This window comes from Plutella xylostella, chromosome 9 (genome assembly GCF_932276165.1).
Source record: "Plutella xylostella chromosome 9, ilPluXylo3.1, whole genome shotgun sequence".
In the NCBI taxonomy this organism is placed as follows: domain Eukaryota; kingdom Metazoa; phylum Arthropoda; class Insecta; order Lepidoptera; family Plutellidae; genus Plutella; species Plutella xylostella.
The window spans coordinates 9,493,212-9,518,562 of NC_063989.1; the positions used below are offsets into that span (position 1 = coordinate 9,493,212).

The window sequence follows — 25,351 nt, forward strand, 5'->3', positions numbered from 1 at the left end:
TCAGGTCAGCGGGTGACAATGGTGATTCGGTAGTTTCCAATTTAAATTTCGAATCTGAATTTATTTTAAAAATTGCCATGAGTGCGATTTTTAACAAAGTGTAAGTGTCGGTTTTACTCGTAATACTGTCCGGAAAAAATACGAACGTAAGTATTTTTATAATTATATAAGTAGGTAGGGTAACGTAACGTACCTAGGGACACTTTCGACTACCCCAACTTTGAATGAAGATATTGCAGCGCACAACTAAGATATTAATGTGAAATTTACTTTATTCGGTAGGATATATAATCTATTATCACTAGTATTTGTGGTGGAGCTTTGGAGTGGCCAGATTTTTTGAAATTAGGATAAAAGTAAAAATGCTTGTTTTGACCCAAGGTACGTTACACGTTTGTACCTTGGGACACTCTTAAGTGTACTTTGGGACAAATTGATTTATAATATTTTTAGCAAAAAGTCCTGTAATCATCGAAATTTTATAACTACATTGACATCATATTATCATTAGTTTATAACGAAATTATATTTTGTGATTATGTATGAATCTTACGTTACAAAAAGGAACATTCACTTTATATAAAATAAATAGGAATATTTTCTCCTGTTTTTACTTTATCTACTGCTTGTTTCAAACGTTCCAGACTGACTGCAACTCTCTTCATTCCCTTTTCACTCTGCCACTTATAAGAACAGAGATATAAGACGTAATTTAGAAGTTAGCAGTCTCCATAGTACAAAACCATAGGAAATAGTGTCCCAAGGTACAAATTTAATCGTGTCCCAAGGTACAAAAAAGCAATTTTTAACAAAAAAAATCAGTATCTTTATTTTTATGTTAGGAATCTTTCAGATAATTGCCGTATCATAAAAATGAAATAACTGAAAATATATACGTGATATCCATGTCTCAATTTTGAGCATGCCTCAATGAGATAAAGCAACTCAAAAAAATATACAAAAGTAAATTTTGTCTCCAAAAAACTTAATGTTGTCTTCACCTCACACTCGATCCCGGTATGATCACGAGACTCAATAGTTTGGCCAAGCGAGTAAAACACTACGCATAGGGTAGAATGATACTTTGTTAAATTTGCCAGTTTTAAAAATAAAATCATTGTCCCGAGGTACAAGCGTCCCAAGGTACGTTACGTTACCCTACATATATGTTAATCATAATGTTTTAATTTCCAACATTTCTACTTGGTTAGCTTCTTTTATATTCGTAGTTTATGTAGTAGAACATTAAAATTGCAATCATCCTAAAAATACTTTATATGCTTTTAGGCCAACAAATAGAACAACTTTTTTATGTAATTTCAGTTAATTTAGACTTAACAACAATCACAATTTATAAGTTATTACGTTACTGCTATTAGGCTTCATAATATTAAATCTGTATAATGTCTCCACGCCGACAACAATATAACGTGGCGGTTGGTTTTATCATCTCATAAAGATGCGATACTATAATTATTGTAATGTTCACAGGTGAGCAAGTATACTAAGTTTTTTTTTTAATATAAACACTCACAACTTGCACTAATGTACTCCCTTGCGGGGTAGGCAGAGGTGCATTGCTGCACCCACTTTTCGCCAGTGTTATATTAGTCCCAATGTAATAGGGGGCGGGCCTATTGCCATTTTACGGGCAAATCCAAGAACCGAGCACAAATATCTGTGTTTAAACAAATATCTACCCCGGCCGGGAATCTAACCCGGGACCTTCGGCACAAGAGTCAGCGTTGCTAACCGCTGCGCCATCCGGTCGACTAAGTATACTTACAAGAAATACTTAAATCTATTACTTAAAAATGCCCAAGAAAAACTTTTAAACCCCCCAATCAACACTAAAAGACGGATCATCTTTTGAAAGGCTTAGCCAATTTTGATACAATATAGTAAAGATTATTTTAATATAAAACTTCACTGACTCCTGGCGCAGCTGCAGAAGAGGCTGCGAGATTAAAGTGCCAAAAGTACGGTCCGCTATTGGGTAGTTACATTTTTGCCCCCCTTGCTCTGGAGACCACGGGTGTGTGGGGAGTACAGGGCAAGGCCTTTGTGAAGGAAATAGGACGCCGCTTGAGGAACCGTGGTCTTGACTTCCGGTCTGGGGCATATCTCATGCAGAGGATCTCCTTGGCGGTTCAGCGTGGAAACGCTGCAAGCGTCTTGGGGACCTTTGGGTCGGATATGGCCCGAGTCGGATTGCTAGTGTAGGAATTTCATCGAAGAAATGACATTTAATCATATTTTTAAATTATTATTTTAGGTTATTGTTGACATTTATTTTAATTGTTTTTGTGACTTAGATTTAATATTATTTTTTGTGTTTTTATTTTAATGTATGATAAGTTTTAATTTGATTTTATTTAATTTTAATGTATTATTATAATCTTTTGCATGAATACATAAAATTATAAAAAAATATTTAGTAATATAGTAAAGAACACTCGGGGTAACATTACCTACCAAAAAAAGTCTGCCGTTTAGAATCAACACTACCACAGACATACACAGACACAATATACTTACTTATAACACCCCTGTTTTGTGTTCGGAGTTAACATTGAACTGGAACAAAGCTGGTCTCGGGGCAAGATATCAGACCCTATTTATTGTAATGATACTACTTTTTTTCCTCTTTGCTACTGATAAGAACCTGTACCTACTGTTTCTCTGCCCCCGACTGTAAAAGGTTTTATACCATATCGCCTGTGTGTCTATGAGTAAAGTATACTAAGTCCCAAAGGGTTAATGCAGGAACATGACCATTTAGTACTTAGAGTACTTGGGTAATACTTTATAAGCTCACCTACAGCACTTTAAACTTTTGACATTTATGAAGTTTATTTTAGTTTTAAACACTTGAAGCAATAGTTCATAATGTGCACACTTTTTATTTAATAAGGTCTTATAAGAGAGGAGTCGTATGTATTTGAAGTATGAGTAGCACGTAAAGCTGTAACATAACATTGGAGTCATCAAATGGAAGTAATATTTAATTACTTAACATTTATTATTATACATCATTTATTATTTTACACCCGGTAAGAGAAGAATGCTATATTTTTGTACTAGATACCTACTACTCCTTTCGATTGTTGGCTATTTATCAAAAGTAATAAATTAAGAGATATAGATAGCAATTTTTCATATTCTATGATACAGAGGTTTATGTAGGTATTTTTAACTATTAAATATCAATTTTTTCATGACTTTTTTCAGACCATGAATGAGAAAGTGCAGCTAGAAAAGACCCTCGGTCTCCCACCCATGGAGCTGGCTGAAGGAACCACTTACATCAAAAGAGGTACATATTTGTAACATTCATTATTTATTTAACAAATTATATATATCCTTTGCCCCACGGGGGGGTCATAGGACGCCAAGAAGAAGAAGAAGACAGGGAGGAATTATAAAAATATCAGTGACGGTTTCTTTGCTAGGTCAATGTACGCAACATACTGAGCACCTTCCTTTATGAGATCAACTCAGGAATGATGGAAAAATATCAGCGACGTTATACGTTTTCATTGAATTACCTACATATTTATCTGTAATATGGGCTATTATGAAAGTTTTCAGTACATCAGTCGGGCATTCGCCTGGGCACGGGAACGTCACCCATAAAATTGTTCCCTGTATAAATTTTATTAAACTTTATTAAACTACCATTATATCTTCATTCACCTGTATCAAACATGCTGTAAAGTATGTATAATAAAGCCATTATACCTTTCCATTGACATAAAAAGTCGATATTTTCTTGACACAGCTACAATTCAACCTGCCACAGTGAACATGTAAATCTAACTCCCAATAACATTGTATTACTCGTAGAAAGCGGTTCGAACATCGCACAGAAATGCTTCCATCCGTGGCTGAAGAGAGCGTTGCAGACCGTACTGCTCACTGCTTGTGCTGTCGGTACTTTCGTTGTTCTACTGCGGCTGTTACAGAGCACAGGTTTGTGCACTCATATAATTTTAATATTTACTACATGCATATAATTTTAATATTTACTGACCTGTTGGTAATATTGTACTGTAAGGAACAAAAATGGTGGTTATCTATGAAAATCATCAAAGTATCAACTAATTCAGCCAATCACCTACATAATATATAATCAATGCATTAATAATTATACAAGTCCTTATAATGGATGTTGGAAATGTGTTGTGTTTATATTTGTCATTATACTAAAAGTTCATTTTGATTTTAGATAATAACAACAAAAGTACAGAGATAATAGTAGTCACTGGGTTACGTGATTCGCCAAACATAACAGTCCAACAGCATAATTTCGAGATCATTCTTCAACTACGAAACAAAACTTCCAATCGTTCGAGAAGAAAACGAAGCATCACCAGTAAACAAGATTTGTTGGCCACATTCAAATTACACGAAGAGGTTGTGAAAAAAGCAAGAAATATTGTGATGAATCATGACAAACCTTGTAACAGTGACACTCAGGATAGCATATGCAGAGATCTCGTTCATAAACTAGATTTGGTTACTAAAAAACGTAGTGCAGGCCATACTAACGAGGGCTTGAAAAACCATGAAGATGTTTTAACTAGTGCAAGAGAAAGTGATACTATAATAGAAGACGTTAATCATGAAGGAGATCATATCATGGATGCCAATGAAGGGGAAGATCATCATGATCATGGTTTTCAAGCCAGAAGTCAATACCCAGGCCCAGCTTACCCCAACCCAGGACCATCGTACCCTATAGTAGCGCCTGCTCCTATAGCTGACACTTGTCTGTTGGCACGCCTGCTGAAACACAATCCTCAGCAACTTCATGGTAAGTTCTTTAAACCTAAGAATTTAAGAAAATTATCTCGAACTATTTAAATTTGTACCACAAAAGTAAAACAATAGACAGACACTTGTTTCAATTTATTTATTGATACTTTGTGTATTTTTCAGGAGTTTACGATGTACCACCCAGTTACATACCACATTCTCCAGTGCCGGTTCCGTACCAGCAAATTCCTCCACCGTACCCTGAGTAAGCTTAATTCATTTTCTATGATGATTGTGACTCGTCAAATTACTGAATATCGTAATTGAAGTAGAATAAGTGGACCACAGCAACCTCTGGTCCATTTTTAAAATGCCTCTTTCATCCAAAGGTTGTCTGGTAGAGATAGCTTTGTTTATCTATTTAAATAAACTTGTTATATTTCTTTGTTTTTGGTGCAAATAAAGAGTATTGACTATTGTATTTTATAGATATGGGCCACCAGCATACCACGTGCCGTACCACGGTCGTGCCGTCTCAGATGTTCAGGAGCATGAAGATCATAACGTCCATCCACAGGATATCGAAATTTTGCGCTCTCATACCACGACGCCGTAAGTTTCCTATTTTAATAGTTATAATGTGGGTTTAGATGTATTTTAATTCTAGGTAGGTACATAATTATGTAGCTCAATATGACAGAAGTTTTAGTTCTTAATACAACACGGGTCAAAAATCAAAGGACATGCTTATTGACTACATGATGTGAGTTGATGTGATATAAGTAGATTAAGGGACTATACTAGTCGTACTATACTAGTTTTCCCATGTACGGTATGTCGAGAGCGCTCATGTGTAGGTATTTTAAAATAATGTAGCATCAATATTTAAAATATTCTTTTCTTCATCCACAGACGCATCACCCTTACAAACGAGTCTCTCTCCTCAACCAGAGAAGCTGACTGTCCTATAGGTTCAGTTTCCTGTGAAGACGGAGGGTCTTGCGTGGCTCAGAAGCAGTGGTGTGATGGCCTGGTCGATTGTGCTGACGCCAGTGATGAGGCCAGGTGCACTTGCAAGGCTAGAGTGGATAAGTCCAGACTATGCGATGGCTATTACGACTGTCCGTTTGGAGAAGATGAGATGGGATGTTTTGGTTAGTACAGTAAGGGGCAGATAAACCTGACCCCCTTCAGAAGCATTGTTACTATGAGAGGGGGGTCAGGTTTCTCTGCACTTGACCGTACATTTTCTATGTAATAGTTTAAAGTATTACCAAGATTATGTATGTGGAGAGTTTTTTCTGTAAAATTTTGAGCATATTTACTAAATCTGCATGCAGCCAACTACAGCAACTCACCGGCCAAAGCAAAACTCACCAAAGCAAGACGGACGGACAACAAAGTGATCCTATAAGGGTTCTTTTTTGTCTTTTTAAGTACGGAACCCTAAAAATCGTAAAATGCTGGCTGGGCAATATAAGCACAGGTGTAACCAAAATTGTCGCCATAGTTCCATATCTCACAATATAGCCAACCATTAACTTATATGTCCCGAACAGGCTGCAGTGAAGACACCTTCAGCTGCGAGGACCTGGACCTGAACTCCCGCAGCAGCTGCTTCAGCCGCGAGCAGCGCTGCGACAACACCGCCGACTGCCCCAACCGCAAGGACGAGCTCGAGTGCAACCTGCTAGCCCCCAGTCTGCATGACAAACCGGTGAGTAAACTGTTACTAGTCACCTTTGTAGTAAGTAGACACCTTCACCTTCAGCTACAAAGACCAGATGGGCTAACACAGGGTGCATTTAAGACGTGACAAGAGTTCTCTGCGAGACAAAAGGCTGCGCGATGTGAGTGAGCGCGATGCAAAACTTATGTCACATCTTATATGCCCCGTGCTACTAGCCCTGTACAGGCTGCAGTGAAGACACCTTCCGCTGCGAGGACCTGTGGGGTCACCACATATTAGCTATTAACAATCCTTAAGCAGCGTCGCTCGCTTGTCAAAACTGACGTAACTTCAGATCTGACAGATGTTTGACAAGCAGGCGACGCTTAAGTCTAAGTCTACTTCTAATTGCGAAAGTATCGATGGTGGTACGGGATCTGGACCTGAACTCGCGCAGCAGCTGCTTCAGCCGCGAGCAGCGCTGCGACAACACCGCGGACTGCCCCAACCGCAAGGACGAGCTTGAGTGCAACCTGCTAGCCCCCAGCCTGCATGATAGGCCGGTAAGTAAACTGTTACTAGTGTATTGTATATTAGTAGGTCCTGAAGGGCTACAAATACAAGACAGGAGGAGGCCTGGGCGGCCAATGACATCATGGCTGCAAAATCTACGCCAGTGGTTCCAGCTGAGTACTGGAGAATTGTTCCGTGCGGCGGCCTCCAAAACGGAAATCAGCAGGATGATTGGCAACCTTCGCTGGAAGACGGCACTAGAAGAAGAAGGGCTAGCAAGGGCGCATTCAAGACGTGACAGAAGTTCTCCGTCGCGCTCGCTCTTCAGTCTGCGCAATATGAAGCGCGATGCAAAATTTTATGTCACATCTTAATTGTGCACCGTGCTAGTCGTTCTGGACCTGAACTCCCGCAGCTCGTGCTTCAGTCGCGAGCAGCGCTGCGACAACACCGCCGACTGCCCCAACCGCAAGGACGAGCTCGAGTGCAACCTGCTAGCCCCAAGTCTGCATGATAAGCCGGTTAGTAAACTGTTACTAGTGTATTGTGTATGTCCTGAACGGGCCTGCCTGTGCTAGCCGTTCTGGACCTGAACTCGCTCAGCAGCTGCTTCAACCGCAAGGACGAGCTCGAGTGCAACTTGCTAGCCCCCAGTCTGCATGATAAGCCTGTAAGTATTTTTTTGTAATAGGATAAGCCTGTGGAAGATCTGTGATACTTAGGCCTAGTTTCACCATACTCTGTTCAGATCATAACAAGGGATTAGTTGTTAGCTTTCGACACATCTGTCAAGAATTGAATATGCAAATGATGTATAATTGAAACAGAATCAAACTAACAGTAGAAAAACCATACACATTAATATATGTCTATGAGAAAAACACAAATTGCAAAAACAAAAGCTCATCATGAAACGTCACTCATAAAATGACACTCTGTTTAATTAGATCATTATATTTATGTCGTCTATATTTTTTATTGTTAGCGATTATCCAACTCGAGATTAAAATGTGCAATAGGATTAGAACTTTTTTCCTTGTTTTGTTGTTTTTTTTTTATTTAAAAAGGCACTTAAAAACTTGAGACTGGGTCGAGTTTGAAAAGCGAATTCATGTAAAGGAAATCTTTTTATTTTTAGCTTTTCTAATGCAAGCCAAACTTTTAAATGTTTTTTTATGATCAGAATACCGTAGGTATGTACTTAATAACATAAAAACTTTAATTTGGTACAAAATTAAACGAAATACTTCGTATGTAGATGTTTGGAATACCTTAAAATTTTCGGAAAACTATTAACCAAGAAAATATATACTATAACAATATGTAAAAAATTACTGCCTTAAACAAGGATGTTCCGTAATAAAATATCTCTTCTGATTTTTTAAGTAATCATTTGCACTCAAAATATATAGCTAAACGATGTATACTAAAAACATGACTATACGGAACCCATACCAATCAAAGCGGTTTCAGCTTTTGACTGCCATTTAATCTTTTAATGGAGTCACAAAGTAAAAAAAACATTAACAGTATTACAGAAATGTGCTTGGAATTTTCAGATGTTTGCAGTGTCCAATACTGAGGGATTTCTGCAAAGGAACTTCCGAGGTACGTGGTTCCCAGTGTGCAACAACCCTTACATGTGGGCCCACGACGCTTGCCGCAGGGAAACGGGCCTTATTATCAGGTAAATAACGACGTTAACTCCTAAGAATATTTTATATAGCTGAAGTGTTTTGATAGCTTTTGAAATTTATGAGTGCCACACCGACTTCAGGCTTTGATGAATGGTGGAGGAGAATTTGTGACAAATGCTCTCAAAAGCAGCCCAATTATGTTGGTGCCACCTTACATCCTTTTGTCGAAGATTTTGAATAGCGTCATAAATAAGTAGTACCTCGTTAATTTTTTATCAGGAATATAAATCATTATACCTAGTTTTTTATTACTGAAATTCCATTCATAATAAACACACATTCATCGAAGAAGTAATGAGTATTTCAATAATTCTCCAACTTAACACAAATAGTACTTTACATATATAATTTTTTTACAATCTCATACACTCTGCTCTCTGTACCTCCTGCAGGTTGACTGGTAAAAAATGCTTTTAGGATTAAGTCCACCTTATTTTACATAATTAGGCTCTTTTGAATACTGTGCAATAAAACAAAAAATTAATAAAACCCACATTCTCCCCAGGCCCCCATACATCCAGATGGTGCCCATAGACCCTCGCCTCAAAGTGACGTACCTAAACACCGGCCCCGGCGGCGTGCAGATGAGCGACAGTTGTGTGAACTCCTCAGCAGTCTACGTGACCTGCCCTGACCTGCTGTGCGGGACACGGGTGCTGACTACTCCGCAGTTCTTGAGAGAGGTTGGTTGATATTCTGCCGTCGAATCTTAACTTTCTAGCTGCCGCTTCACGGGTTTGTTATCGATGTAGATAAACGTCAAGCTATATCACAATTCGCCATAAATACAGCGCATTGTTTGGTGGAACGCGTATTTAACGAGTGTATCGACAACGTTGCTTAAAACAAACCCGGGCAGCGCTGTAGGTATGAATCGCTTTGAAAAGCTGTCCCGTGCAAATTACAAGATAAAAAGCCTATGCAATCTTAATTCACCAGCAGTTTTCCGTAAATGAGTAACAAACATGTATATCTATCCATCCAAGAGTCTTTATATGATAATGTATATACCTATTTCATATTTTATTAAAATGGTTTAGCATTACATATAGCGAATCCCGTTACAACTTTTCCGTTGTGTATGTCCCAAGTAGCAAAAATATGTGCAATAAAGGTAACGGCCACGTTCCTGTTTTGCTATCATGTGCTGTAAAGGTCCCGTAATTAGTCGAATTATGGTCGCGGCAGCGCTGTCTCGACGCGAAAAGGGCACAAATTATACAGCAATTCAGTGCCAAGACAGTCGAGTAATTGTGACCAAGAAGCTTAAATAGTAGGTTAAAAGTCGAGTAAAAGTAAACTGCACCCAATTTAGGGCTGTCATAGCAATTTTGTTGCAGCTTCTACACTAAGGGTGCAGTTACAGCGATGTGGTGCTCATTAATCGACAAATAAATAGAATTATAGCTGCCGAGTTGCTACAACTCTTCATTTTTGTGCGATAAATGCACATTACCTACTATTTAGCTATATTTTAGCCACGCTGTTGCAGAAAAATATAAGGAACTAAAACTGTGGATTGTGTCTTCTCTATCATTTGAAAGAGATAGATATAACCGATTCCAAAAGCATATTATCTTTATTATTTACTAAATGAGTTATTTCGAGTGCAATTTCTTTGGTTGCATTTTACACATTCGTATACGAAAAATCTTAAACGCATTTAACTTTATCGATAAAGTAATATGAATTCCTTAACATATGTTTAAGGGCTATGTTAAATCTTTCTGAACAAATAGTAAATTTGATCAAAATTTATTAAATAATTTATAAAAATAAAATCATAGCCATCTTTGTTCGTATATTGCTATTACAGCACTGTTAATAGATTTTTGATAGAATAATAGTTACAATGTTGCACTTATAGCATAGCAAGCAGCCATCATTAAATAAATTTAGGGTTCCTCAATGTAAAACCCTTAACTTGACTAACCCGAGTTGGGATTAATCTCATTCGATGTCTATTATTAAATGTAATTTAATTACCGTTTGGTTCATATTTGCTTCATATAATACTTAATGATAATGAAATGAACTACTAATGTTCCCATAAGTCGGTTATATATCGCAAAGTTCCGTTCCCGTGGTAATATCGGAAAAAAGTATCCTATGTGATATGTCCCAGATAAAAATCTCGGGGTAGATCATCTTCATCGAACGCGAGCGCAACTACATAAATGACACTGTAGTTTCGAAACTCGAATCAACCTAAAAGCCATGCCGCACAATGTTATCGTGCTGGCTTATTACACCTTCCTAAATCAGTCGTCTTTCTTACTTGCCTTTAAAAATAAAAATATATTACGATAAAAAACTTTATTTTCTTTACACGATAAAAAAATAATAAAATTGATTTTCAGAATAGAATATTATAGCAAACATAGGTCATTAAAATGGTGAATTGATTTAACAATTAAGAGTGATTTATTGATTGCAAAGCAAGCATGCATACTAATTAAATAAAGCAGAATAAAATTGTGCAGACATTCGATTTCTTCAGTTGATTTCTGTGGAGCAACGGAAGTCGGAACCACTTGACGTTTCGGCCATCGCACTTGACAAATTTTGAGACAAATACTTTGTTTGACCTTTAGTTTTCATTTTCTTCTATAAACGTAACCAAAATGCTATTACTGAATTATTTATCGAATTAATGTGCCACAATAGCATTTCAAATAGAATATTGAGCTATTACAGTTATTTGAGAGCTTTTATTCGAAATGTCGATTAATGAAGCTATAAGAGTTACAATGATGCAGTATAGTGAAATAAAATCTTTTATTCAGCTAATTAGATCCAAATAATACAATGATGAGTAATAGTTCTATAGTAGCAACCTGAACAATCAATAAGCGAATTAATAACTCCTATAGCTCTTTTTCAGCACTAATGTGTGCGTTAATAAAAATAAAATAGCTTTTATAGAAATGTCGAATAAACGGGCTATATAGGTCGAATATTGGTCGAGTAGATGCGTATTCCACATTGTTACTGCGCAATTTAGATAAAAATGCTTATTAATAGCTGGACCACTTTTATAGCACAATCTAGTAAAATTTCAGCCATTAATTGATATTTATTCGATTTTAAGTTCTATAAATGGGCCCTTATTCGACCATTTTGCTTGTTGGGGTGTTATCAACGTCTGCAGACTTTTTCAACTTTTCAGGAAGGTTATTGAACTGTTCTAAAACATTAGAACTTGTTATTCTGTTTCGTATTGTTATTATGACTTCATGAAAGTTATACAATTACTTGCTGATTTCATTGGATATTAATTAAATATTTGCGTAATTTAAATGCAAGATTATTTATTCAGGAGAAACTTTTTAATGATGAAAATTTACAATTAATTCAAATAATATCGGATTCGATACAGAGTATTATTGAAGTAAAATTTATATACTCGTACTTAATAATATCAATGTAAAGAATTTAAGTTTACTAAGATTAACTTTTATATTATGTACCTATAATATTTCAGAACGCCGCATTCGAAAACCACCTATTCGGACGAAACAAAAGATTCTTACTCAGAAACCCGCGATACTCAATCGTCTACTTCAACCGCTCCAAGCGGCATGTCAACAGTACTTTCAGCCGTAACTCTGTGGCTGAGGAAAATGTGCCTTACATTGATGGTGGTATAAGGGGTTGGAGAGATAAAAGGGCTGAGACGAGGGTGGTGGGGGGCAGGCCGAGCCAGCCCGCCGCTTGGCCCTGGATGATCGCGTTGTACAGAAATGGCATGTTCCACTGCGGAGGCGTCGTCATCAGCCAGAAGTGGGTCGTGTCGGCTGCTCACTGCGTTCATAAGTAAGTTTGTTACATTTATTTTGTGTCATAGAAACAACAGCTGCCGCTACACGGGTTCGTTATCGATGTAGGCAGATAGGCATATCGCGAATCGACTTAAATACGGGGCTGTGATTGGTGGTGGTGCGATTATCGACGTCGATAGCGAACCCGTGTAGACCTTTTTGAGTCATAATTATTTTGCTACCTTGTAAATTTTCACACTTTGTTACTTCTAAGCCTTGAAGTGTACCTCTAGTTAAGATATAGACTGCAAATTGTGTTGCTTCTAACTCGGCTTCCAACTAACCAACTCTCTCTCAACTTGACTTAACTTGATAAAGGCCACTTTATTCTCTTAGTTGACAAAAGTAATGGGCTATTTAAGACTAAATCCAACTTAATCTGGCAATAATACATTTTATAACTCATAAAACTAACGAAAAGGTCAGTATTCTCTACGTTATGGCATAATACAACAGCTAATTCTGTTTCCCTCATGTATCTAATATTAAAACTGTCAGAACCATACCTTACCACCGTACATTAAAACGAAAGTTTTGTTAAAATACGAAACAAGAGTACCGCAACCTCATCATAATTTAATCTCGAAAACTAACAACTTTCTAAATGTAGAATATTTTCAAGTTCATCATACATCCTTCGTCTACAGTTTTATAAGCACATAGGGTACTAACATGCCCCAAGTTAATTAAATTATCCAAGGCTAAAGAGTTTTAACGAGATCAGCTGAAAATGTAGCGGCCATGTATTATTCCACGGCGCAGACAAACTTCCCGCACAAGACCTGCGAAGCTCTTCATGAATTATTTATTGAACATCATGCGAGGAAAATTGAAAAGATGTACATTTTGCTTTACCAATAACATTCGAAAAGGGATGTCGATTGATCCTTAGTGTACACATGATTTTTTAATCAAACTTTTATCCTCTAAGGTTTTGGGAGCACTACTACGAGATTCAAGTGGGTATGCTGCGTCGTTTTTCATTTTCGCCGCAAGAGTCGAACCACCGGGTGACTCACGTGATAGTGAACCAGCACTACGATCGAGTGGACATGAAGAACGACTTGTCACTTCTGCGGGTGACGCCGTCGATTCAGTTCAGTCGCTGGGTACGTCCCATATGTCTGCCGGGACCTGACACGGCCGGACCTGACTGGAAGTGGGGTCCGCCCTCGGGGACCAGCTGTGTTGCTGTGGGCTGGGGAGCCACTGTGGAGCACGGACCGGATCGTAAGTGTACAATGGTTTTTGCTATCATTGTTTCACCGACTATTAACACAGTGTTGCGAGTAATTAAAATTTATCGACATCAGAATTCGGCCTCCCGTAAATAACAAGGTTTGCTAATAATGTAATTTGTAATGATGATGATTGTTTCACAGCTGATCATATGCGTGAAGTGGAGGTTCCAATATGGGGTCAGTGTAAACACAGAGAAGATAGAGCCGGCAAGGAAATTTGTGCAGGACCTGTGGAAGGAGGCAAAGATGCTTGCCAGGTATTGAATCCCCTTTAAAAGACACCTGACTAAAAACGAGGTTATCTGTTTGCATGTGATTTTACTCATGGAGTTAACATCTTGCCTTTTAATTTATTTCTTAAATATAATTATATTAAGCACATAGGATATACATACATACATACATCCATCCTCACGTCTCTCAGCAGGGACAAAGGGCTTTGAGACATAGGATATTGTCATACAAAATTACTCGATGAATTTGACTTCACTACTTTTAATTTATTTCTAAGTATAATAAATAAATATATTAAGCACATGGGATATTCAAACGTTACGCACTGTTTTTACTGTTTTAGCTAACAGTGTATGTATTTTAACTTTTAACTTTTCTTGCGAAGTATTTACTTATCCCTTGAATAAATTATTTTATCTTTATAATTTTAGGGAGATAGTGGCGGTCCACTTCTATGCAGGAATCCTCTGAACGCACAGCAGTGGTACATGGCTGGCATCGTGAGTCACGGAGACGGCTGTGCACGCAAGGGGGAACCAGGCGTCTACACCAGAGTCAGCTTGTTTGTCAAATGGATCAAGTTTCATATCTGTAAGTATGAGGAAAAATAAGTTGTCATAGGGTGACGTACTTGTTAAATCATTGGTGCTTGGTACCAGAAGGAGTAAACACCTGCTACCATAGCCTGCTACTGTACCACCCATGCCGCCTGTCAAACATCTGTCAGAAACCAGTTAAATGTCCATATTTAAATTTTGTATGTTTTTGTTTTCAGTTTCTAAAACATTACCTGGAATCCAACCTAAACAAGAATGTCCTGGATTCAAGTGTATATCGGGAATAGCAAAATGTTTACCGAAAAAAAGAATGTGTGATAAAATCATTGACTGTTTAGATGGTGAGGATGAAATGAACTGCAACTTTGACTCACCTCTTCATGGTGCTGATAAAAATATGTTTATTTCCGAGAACACAGTTGAAAAAAGAAATAATTTTGAAACAAAGGAAGCAGAAACTGAGTCTCCAACAGTTAAAGATACTACTCAAGGTTCTAAAGATATAATTGAAGATACAGATACTAGTGAAACAAATAATATACGCACTGTTTCTCATCAAGCAACAATGAGAGATAATTCAGATTCCGCTGGTACTGTTTCCCGGGGTGACATTGAAACGATATCGATATCTGTTACAAAAGATCCCTTAGAATCAAGATCAATGATGTTAGATAGCCAGAAGAAAAATGAAGAGCTTAGGGAATCTGATATTCCAGAAAACTTTGACGATTTCACAACAATTACTACACAGTCACCCGAAAAAAACTCTATAACAACTATAAGTGACACAACAGAAGATTTCAGCCAATCAGTAGAACATGAAACTCAAAGTGTGGAGAATGAGAGTCAAGAAATAGGAATCAAAAATCCTCAAACAAAATCTACAACAGAGAAAATACATGCTGAGCAAGACAGTGATTCGACGGAAGAGAAAGACCATTCTAAAGAACGTAAAATTAACAAGGAAGATCAGGAAGCCACAGACACTACAACAACTGACTCTTCTTCTGTAGCTAATACTGATATCATAGATTCCACTACTCAAAAAAGTACAATTACTACTCGTAGTGAGACTGTTGATTTGGATGATAAAGAATCTAAAACCTTTTCGTTAGATCTTCCACTTGATGAAAGTGATCTGACCAATAATCATCATGTCAACAAACATGATCAAAATTCAGACTTATCTTCAGAACCTGAAAGTAAAAGCATAGTCGACAAAATAAAAGGACTAGTGTTGGCAAAGTATCTAGTACCCGCCAACATAAAAAAGAAGCATCGCGTACCAAAATTCTTTGAATGCAGAAGGTAACGAAAACGTTTTAGTCCTTCTTAGTTTTAATATAATATCGCCTAAGCATTAATATTAAATTTATTTTAATTGTTGAAACTCTCTATTCTAGAATTAATCAAAGCATTCCTTACCATCACCGCTGCAACCACAAGGCTGACTGTGAAGACGGGACGGACGAGCTGGACTGTTCGTGTGTGGACTACGTCACTACTTTTGATGAAAAACTTATATGCGACGGTGTAGTGGACTGTGCTGATGGCCATGATGAACTTAACTGCTGTAAGTTAACAGAGTGGAATTTTGCTATTGATGAATTTTAAGGCAGACTGATGGACTGTAGTCTGCCTTGACTATAAAAATATCTGATTAAAATTAAATTTATGTAGACTGCAGATTACCTAAATATTTTTACGGGTTATTTTTATAAAAATAATTCAATTTTAATGATCATTTCAGATTCTTGCGCCGACGATCACTTTTTATGTAAGAAAAGCCAAACGTGTTTACCGCTTAGTTTTGTTTGTGATAAAAAGCCACAGTGCCCTCAAGGAGAAGATGAATTGGATTGCTGTAAGTATCTAACAACAGTAAAAGTTGTACTACTCACCCATAAACACTATATTATAGTACACGATATATATACCAAAAACATTAACCACTTTATCAAAAAGTACCTAATGTTTTCTGAAACTTTCTTCTTTATTTGTTTCAGTCGCACTGAGTAATGGGAAAAATATTGAGATTGACTTCGATGGAAGGCCAAAAGTTGCTCTCGAAGGTTACATTACTCGTAGAAACAGGAATAATTGGAATATAGTATGCGAAGATAAACTCTCTTTTGATCGACAGGAAGCTGCTGCTTCTCATATTTGTCGTTATTTGGGATTCAGGTAAATATAATAATAGATTATCATAATTATCTATGTACTCTTACCTTACTTGCGATAATTATTCACAGCATATACGTATGTGACATATGCATTTGATGTTTAGGAATCACCGTAGAGTTGAGGGTTTTCATGAATATGATGCATTGATCGCTCTATGTAATTCGGTATTGTATTACAGAATATCTTCAGCTAGTTTATTAGTATCTTAGGGAGCGGTGGTAGCTCAGTCGGGTAAGCGCCCGCTTCTCACGCAAGAGATGCGGGTTCGAATCCCGGCGCTGACATGTACCAATGAGTTCTTTTAACTTAAGTACAATGTATACCATCGCTCTTACGGTGAAGGAAAACATCGTGAGGAAACCTGCATATCTAGATTTAGCACATCTAGATATGTGAACCCACCAACCCGCAGTGGACCAGCGTGGTGGGAAACGGTCCAAGCTTAGGAAGGCAGTTTAGACCTTGGGGATATGCACAAAGGTTCCACTCGAGAGAGCCAGGTGCAGGTACTAACACCCCCACAGAGAATAGAATAGAATAGAATAGAATAGTATCTTAGAGACTTATTGATTTCAATTTCTTTTCCAGCGCAGCAAATAGCTATCACGTGAAATACATTAACATCAAGGATGAAATACTCACTGAATCAAACAATGATTTTAGAAGAAAACGAGATGCATCTTCTGTTCCCATTAGTTTCATGTACAGAACGGCTGAAGAAGATTCAGACAAAGCTAGAAACATTGTAATAAGAGACCCTCAAGTTATAAAAGAGCAGTGTGTCCCGAATATAACAAAGACTTGCATGTCATTATACGTCTCATGTGAGCTCAATTTGTACAGTGACTTTACCGAGTTCTATGAATTAGAAAATGATATTGCATTTAGACAAGCTGATGGTAAAGCGGTGAGAAGGCTATGGCCATGGGTGGCTAAGGTGTTTGTCGAAGGCGAGTACCGGTGTACAGGAGTGCTCGTGGATTTATCTTGGGTTCTTGTCAGTCATTCGTGTCTTTGGGATTCTATGTAAGTTGCTTATCTTAAGTTACTAAGCTTTTGTATTTTCGTTCATGGTCCCAGAAGATAGTTCAACATTTTAGTTATTATCACTGTTACTTAACAATGGTGTAAAGGAATAAATCTCTTAATTTCAGGTTGATTCAAAACTACATAACAGTGGTCCTTGGTGCTCAACGGACGTTGAAAGCAACTCATGGTCCCTATGAGCAAATCTATCAAGTGAATGGTAAAAAAGAACTTTACCACAGTAAAGCAGCCCTTCTCCATTTGAAAGAGCCGGCAAGCTATTCAAGATTGGTCAAGCCAATGGTAGTTCCTGCAGTGTAAGTATTATTGCACCAATATAAATATTTACACCAATATAATAAAAACAGGACATTTGTTTACTCGTGAAAAAATAAAACATCTGAAACAAACGACCCATTGATGTTGCCTGAATTTTAATTTTTAGTCCGCTTTGTAAGAAAGATAAAAATATGAGACACGTATTTCGTATAATAAAAAAATTATAGGTAGGTAGTTACTTAATTCATTACAATTTCAATTAAGTTGAAATATGCTTGTCGCATACCTATCACTCACCATTAAACTGAATTTGTTTAATCGAAAAAGGAAAAATAAGACACTGCTATTTTTCTATTCTCTGATATACGGACTAATAGAATTTTGATTATTCTTTCTATTCTAGTACCACTCACAGCGAAGAAAACGATGCTGTTTGTGTAGCAGTCGGACAAGATGACAATAATAAAACCGTCAGCGTTTTCCTGAAGGAAACTGAAGAAGGCTGTGATTTACACAACAAATGTTTTAAACGACACAAACCTGAGCTTATCTGTCCGGTAAGTGAAAGTAAATAAAATACCTACTTGATACGACTGTTATGTTTAAGAAGCTTTCACGTTGTTTCATCTTGAGTATGACATAGGTAGGTATTCATTGTAAATTATACATACCTACCGTCTATGACATGTTTTTTTTAAGTAAGTTGTTACCTAGATTCGGTATGCTTTGAATGAATGGTATTTCTATCTAAATTCCTAGATAATACCCAGTTCTTACAAGTCATCATATCTGTAGATCATTTATCAATCCGCTCGAACCTTTATTATTATGGACGCTTGTCGTTCCTAGAATATGCATAAAATATAGGTTTACTGTTATACGTAAAAAAACAATATCATCGAAATGCCTCAAAACAGTGTAAGCGCATTCGAATTCACGATAAAGGTTCTAATGACGGTTAAATAAACCAAATACCTGTCTATTATAGCTACAGTAATACAAATTACACTATCCATGTTCCAATCTCGACCTTCCCGTTTGCCCCAATTATGAAAAACCCCCGTGCACCCCCCCGTGCGAAAGTATTTGACAAATATTTTTCCCAATATTCCCCAAATATTTTTTCCCTCGTTATTGCAGGCTGACATGAAGTCTCGTCGCTCCTGGTCGGGCATTGTCAGCTGTCACTCGGCGCGCGGCTGGGCCCCGGCCGCCTCGTTTGTGGAGGCCGGCGGAGAGTGCGGCTTTGGAGACAGGATTGTTGGCGTGGATGTTGACAACCTTGGGAGCGAGATTAAACATGCATCTGGTTGGTTACGCGTTTTAGTTTTTGATTTTTTGAAGACATAAATAAGTAGGGTAACGTAACGTACCTTGGGACGCTTGTACCTCGGGACATTGATTGTATTTTAAAAACCGGCTAAATAAACACATTAAAATTCTACCCTAGGCATAGTATTTTACTCGCTTGGCAAAACTAGTGAGTCTCGTGATCATACCAGCATCGAGTGTGTGGTGAAGACAATATGAAGTTTTTTGGAGTCAAAAGTAGCTTTTGTATAGTGTTTTGTGTTGCTTTATCTCATTGAGGCATGCTCAAAATAAAGACATGGATGTCACGTATAACTTTTCAGTTATTTAATTTAATGACATGGCAATTATCTGAAAGATTCCTAAATTAAAAATAAAGATATTTAAATTTTGGTTAAATATTGCTTTTTTGTACCTTGGGACACGATTAAATTTGTACTTTGGGACACTGTTTCCTATGGCTTTGTACTATGGAAAATACAAACATCTAAATAACGCCTTATATCTCTGTTCTTATTAGTGCCAGAGTGAAACTAGACAGAAGAGAGATGCAGTAAATCAATAAGAACAGAGATATAAGGCGTTATTTAGAAGTTTGCATTTTCCATAGTACAAAGCTATAGGAAACAGTGTCCCAAGGTACAAACGTGTAACGTACCTTGGGTCAAAACAAGCATTTTTACTTTTATCTTAATTTAATAAAATCTGGCCACACTAAAGCTTTAGCACAAATACTAGTGATAATAGATTATATATCCTACCGGATAAAGAAAATTTCACATTAATATCTTGGTTGTACGCTGCGATAGCTTCATTCAAAGTTGGGGTAGTCGAAAATGTCCCTAGGTACGTTACGTTACCCTATTGTGCAGATAATTTTTTGCTTTAACAATGTAGGACGCTTTTTCGTTATATAGGTATAAAGTGTCCAGTGTGTATTTTATTACCTTCTGGCAAGAATGATCTACTGGTTCTTTTACCAGATAATTTTTGCCCCACGTTTGCCAACTAGCTCAGTATATCCTTCACACATACAACCTAGCTTTCAATGTGCCTTCTAAAAAAAAATGTGCCGTCTGCCACTTTCTTGCAAACAGCAAACAATGTTTTTATGATACCTATCAGCTGGTCCATACGTATTCATTTCGTACATATTTAGCTTTAGTATGGAACACATTTTTTTCACGATTTTAGAGTTGGTCCCCTGATGAAAGTTTCTCAGAATGTCGGATATTCCCGGGAATACACTTATGAAACACCTTTTTATCATATAAGTACAATAAACATGTTTTTTAGGTAAAGTTCTATCAACATCGACGGAACAAGTGACGACAGACGCATGCGACGGCATCAGGTGTCGGCGGGGGAAGTGCATCAAGTTCTCTCAACTGTGTGATGACGTCAGGGACTGTGAGGATGGGTACGACGAGTCTGACACCGCGTGCATGAAGAAACAGACGGTTTGCGAGGAGGATCCGCATCATAGAGGCTGTGGTAAGGGTTTCAATAATAATAATACTTACTTGTTTTAATTGTTATGTTGATTAAGTTGATTTAACAATTCTGTATTTTTTGTACAGAAATTCACACTAGTGCGTCCCCTCATGGGCATTGCCGAAGCCGTTTTAGAAAAACAGCTTGGTGCGATACGTACGATAACGATTGTTGACCGATAAAGCGTTGATTGACACCTGATTACGTTTTCACTGATGGATAGAACATTTGGAATGTGTATTTTTCTTCGAATTCCCATGTGAATACTGGTTGAAATATGTTTTTGACCATTCTTATACGTGTATTAATATTTTATAATGTGTTCAGCGTTCACCTTCTTAACTAATCGCAAAAATACCTACTCATCACATTTTTATAATAATCAATGACCCGAACTTGGACTGCGTCAAAACGATTGTACAAGTGCTAAGTATCACCAGACTCTGCTACATAGTAATATTAAATTATTTTCAGAATGCACATCGGGCCAGATGAAATGCAAGAACGGGCGGTGCATCGCAAAAGAGCTCTTCGGTGATGGGAACAACGACTGTTATGACGGATCAGACGAGCCGGGCCGAGTCGTCACGTGTGCGCAGTACCTCTCCAGGGTTATGCCTCTGAGACTGTGTGATGGAGTCTTGCACTGCGATGATAAGAGTGATGAAGACCCCATGTTCTGCAAGTGCTTCTCTAAGAAGTCTTACAAGTAAGGATCTTACTAGTAGTGAGAATAGATACACACTCGCGATCTATGAAAATGTTCCATTGAGAAAAGCACCTTATTACTTTTAAACGGAAAAGTATCTGCAGTATTGATAAAAAGCGCATCAGAATATTACCAACACGAAACGTAAACGTAAAATAGAACTCTAATTTTAATGATGAAATGAAAATTGGGGCCTCCTTTTGTAAGGAGTATTTTTTATACATGAATTCCTTTTAGTAGATAATATATTCTTCTGATGCGCTATTCATATAATTTCAATTTTGCAGACAGGGCGACATTAATCTAGCCGGTTCCATGGCGCTATTCTCACTGGAACTTTTTCATTGCTCGCGAGTGATAACTTACAAAAGATAGATGAAATATAGAAAGAGTCGTGCATATCTTGTTCATGCATGACAAGTCAGGTAAAGTGCACTCTCCGTGCATACTCTAGTGATCCGTAGGAAAGGGTGCACTGGAGCGACTCACATCGTGCCGAGACGATGTCATTATTCCGATCGGAAGAAAGTAAGGTTCAGGAAATCATTTGCTGTTTAGTGTATGTGTATTCACTTTGCAAGTTCAGCCGTTCGAACAAATGAGTACATGAGTACCTAATTTCAAGAAATTCAACAGCAAATTCTACAGCACTGTAAAAATGAATTTGTATTACTAAGAACTGTAAAGCTGCGTTGCTTTGCTGCGATCAGGTTTCGTTGACCTTCGTTGCTGTAATCTGCCCTGTATTATCCTAACTTATTAGTTAGGATAATATTTTATAATATTTTATAAATGCGAAAGTAACTGTGTTTGTCTGTCTGTCTTTCTGTCTGTCTGTCTGTCTGTCTGTCTGTCTGTGACTCTTTCACGCCAAAACTACTGAACGGATTGGAATGAAATTTGGTATACATACGGTCTAGACCCTGAGAAAGAACATAGGCTACTTTTTATCCCGGAATTCCCACGGGAAAACTTTTTAAGGCGAAGCAAAGCGCGCGGGAACAGCTAGTGTATGATAAATATCCATCGTTGGGCGTTCGTAGGCCCGGTCTGTACGCAACTTAAGGGACCGTCTCTACAGGCGAGGAAATCGCGACGATACTATCTTCGTGCCACGCATTTTATGATATTATAATTTTCTTTCCAGCAAGGAAAGTAAAGCAATTACATCATTAAAATTTTAATTCGGTTGCCTCGAAATCATTCCCAATATATTATTAATTTGATATTCTCTTTAAGGCCAACGATAGTCTAAATTTAGATTTAAGCAGTGAGTTTGTTCACATCCTATTTATGTAAAGTACATGATACAGAACGGAATATGGAGGACCCTGTTACAACAAAACGATCCTTCAAATCCACTTACTTATTGTTTGTGCTCGCACAATATTTACTACACCTAATACTATTTACATACATTAAAACTACGTAAACACTACTTACACTTGGAAATCCTGCTTAGTGTTGCTTAAAACATGATGCATTCCGAACAAGGTATAGTCGGCAAAATAAATAAGTAATAAGTCTTCACCTTTAGCGGATGTGTGTAGATTGTACCTGGGACTCATTGGTGAAATTAACATAATTTAAGGTGCTTGTATATTACAAGCACTATCGATAAGTTTATTAGAACGTTGAATTTTCAGTAGGGATATCTTCACGAATACGAGATAAAGGGCCTTGATTCACAGACAATCGAATTTGACGGTCGAATGGCGTACTCGTAGTGGTTAGTGGCCCTGACGGCTATGCCGAAGGTCCCGGGTTCGATTCCCGGCTGGGGCAGATATTTGTTTAAGGACAGATATGTACTCGGGTCTTGGGTGTTGATATTTATATTTAATATCTATCTATCTATCTATTTATGTATTTGTGTAGATATATCAGCTGTCCGATACCCATATAACCATATTTCCATAACACAGGCTCTGGCTAGCTTGTGGTCGGATGGCCGTGTGTGAGATGTCCCCACATATTATTATTATTATTATTATAATCAGACGGACGTACAATTAAGTTGTGTTTGAAGTACCTACTTCTTCTCTTTCTTTGGGTATCATCTCCTCCGGTCGGCAATCATTCGGCTTATTTTCTCTCTCGAGACTGCTCTACAAAGATGTGGATTCCATGTCGTACTATAGTCTCTTTGTACCTGCTAGCCTAGCACGGGGTGTACGACGTGCACGTTATGAAACAAAACTTTTGTCTTATCTTAGCGTGCGCGTCTTGCGCCCCGTTCTAGGCTTCTGTTCGAAGTACGGAACCCTAAACCAGCTTCATCCTCAGATGCGGTTCCACCGAGCACTGCGTGGCCCCGGACCTGGTGTGCGACGGCTCCCCGGACTGCCCCCACAAGGAGGACGAGGCCACCTGCATGGCCATCAGCGCCCCGGAAGGGACTCCGTAAGTGCACCCTCACGAGCCATCTCATCCCCATATACAGGGTGTTGCAAAAAGGGTATACTTTTAAGCTATATGATTTGGAAATTCGAGAGAAAATATTCCTTTCCATAGAAATTTCGTTGATCACGTGACTTTTTTTTACAAAAGTTGTTCAGAATGACCCCTTGAGTCACCCTCTTTCGGCTTAGTATACCCTTTTTGCAACACCCTGTATTATAATGTACAACTTATAGGTGAATACATTGGTGACGACATGATAACAATGATCAAAAGCCAACTTTCTTACACGCTAACACGGTTTGAAGATTTCATTTGCTGGGGCCAGATTCCAGTCCTAGTCCATCACGCTGGCCTAGTGTGGATTGGTGGACCCCTACACAGGCAAACTTGAGTGGTCAACCCGACTGTCAGATGTTTTCAATATCGGGTCACTAATCTACTATAAGGTGTGCATTATACCGTAGAATGAATTACTTATTCATAGTCTCTAATCTACATTTTGGAGGCGAACTCTTTTTCGCCTGAAATAGGTAGTTTAAGGTTAAAATTTGGTGCCATTGTTAGAAGAGATTTTTAGGCGTAAACATTTTTAGACTGCTAATAAATAAGTGTCCTCTTGAACTTATTAGGCGGAAGAAATACCTTTCTGAGGATTTTTCACAATGACTGCTGATTTTCAAATTTAGTCGCATCACGTCCTTTTCGTATAGGTACGATGCGCAAGGAATGAATTTAATAAAATATCAATTTTGTAGCAAAAATTGTGGAAGATCAATATTACAGCAACTTATAATTCCAGTGGTTACATCAATGTACCTATTCCTTTAAAGTATTACGACAAATTCTTTCTGAAGGTGAAGGTTGTCCTTCATTTATAAAAACATAAAAATCTTCTAAATGTAAAATTACTTTCAGGCCCTTTTGAAATTCCTTGTAATATTTTACTTTCCTTTTGATTTCCACCTAATAGAGTCAACCCCTAGTCTGCTCCACAGAGAATAACAAATTGCGTTACCCGCGCAAAATTACTGTTTAAACTTAACTAGACAAGTCTACAAAACAATTTTCCAGGTATGGCACTGGCGAGGTCATCGTCCGGTCGCATGGCGTGTGGCACTCCAAATGCTACCCTAAAGAGAACCACACAAGGTCTGAATTGGAAGACATCTGCCGCCAGCTAGGCTTCATAAGTGGGCATGCGAAACAACTGAAAGTGGGACAAAAGTCCACTTTTCATCCAGTGACTAAAGTGGTCCTTGAGCCGTTCACCGAGGTGGTACTGAATAACAACACGAGGATAAAGCTAAGGAATAGCGACCAACCGCTGGCCAGGGCTGTGGTCAATGAAGATCTAGAAAATTGCTATCCAGTTTATATAGAATGTCTATAATTTTAGTTTTACTTTTAGCATATACTTTTTTATTGTTTTACGTATTTTAATAAATTATTTGTTTC

General features: G+C 37.8%; 1 protein-coding gene across 1 annotated transcript; it reads left to right on the forward strand.

Annotated features, from left to right (window-relative positions):
- Window positions 1-25,351, forward strand: LOC105383628 (serine protease nudel). Its single transcript, XM_048623106.1, has 26 exons — window positions 1-146; window positions 3,232-3,316; window positions 3,847-3,972; window positions 4,229-4,816; window positions 4,942-5,023; window positions 5,248-5,370; window positions 5,671-5,912; window positions 6,318-6,475; window positions 8,500-8,627; window positions 9,143-9,320; window positions 12,122-12,453; window positions 13,390-13,688; window positions 13,841-13,956; window positions 14,365-14,524; window positions 14,709-15,798; window positions 15,894-16,063; window positions 16,241-16,354; window positions 16,497-16,674; window positions 17,263-17,700; window positions 17,829-18,017; window positions 18,383-18,536; window positions 19,120-19,288; window positions 20,587-20,784; window positions 21,259-21,493; window positions 23,780-23,896; window positions 24,968-25,351. The coding sequence occupies exons 2-26, from the start codon at window positions 3,235-3,237 to the stop codon at window positions 25,284-25,286; spliced, it is 5,985 nt and encodes a 1,994-aa protein (XP_048479063.1). The 5' UTR covers window positions 1-146; window positions 3,232-3,234; the 3' UTR covers window positions 25,287-25,351.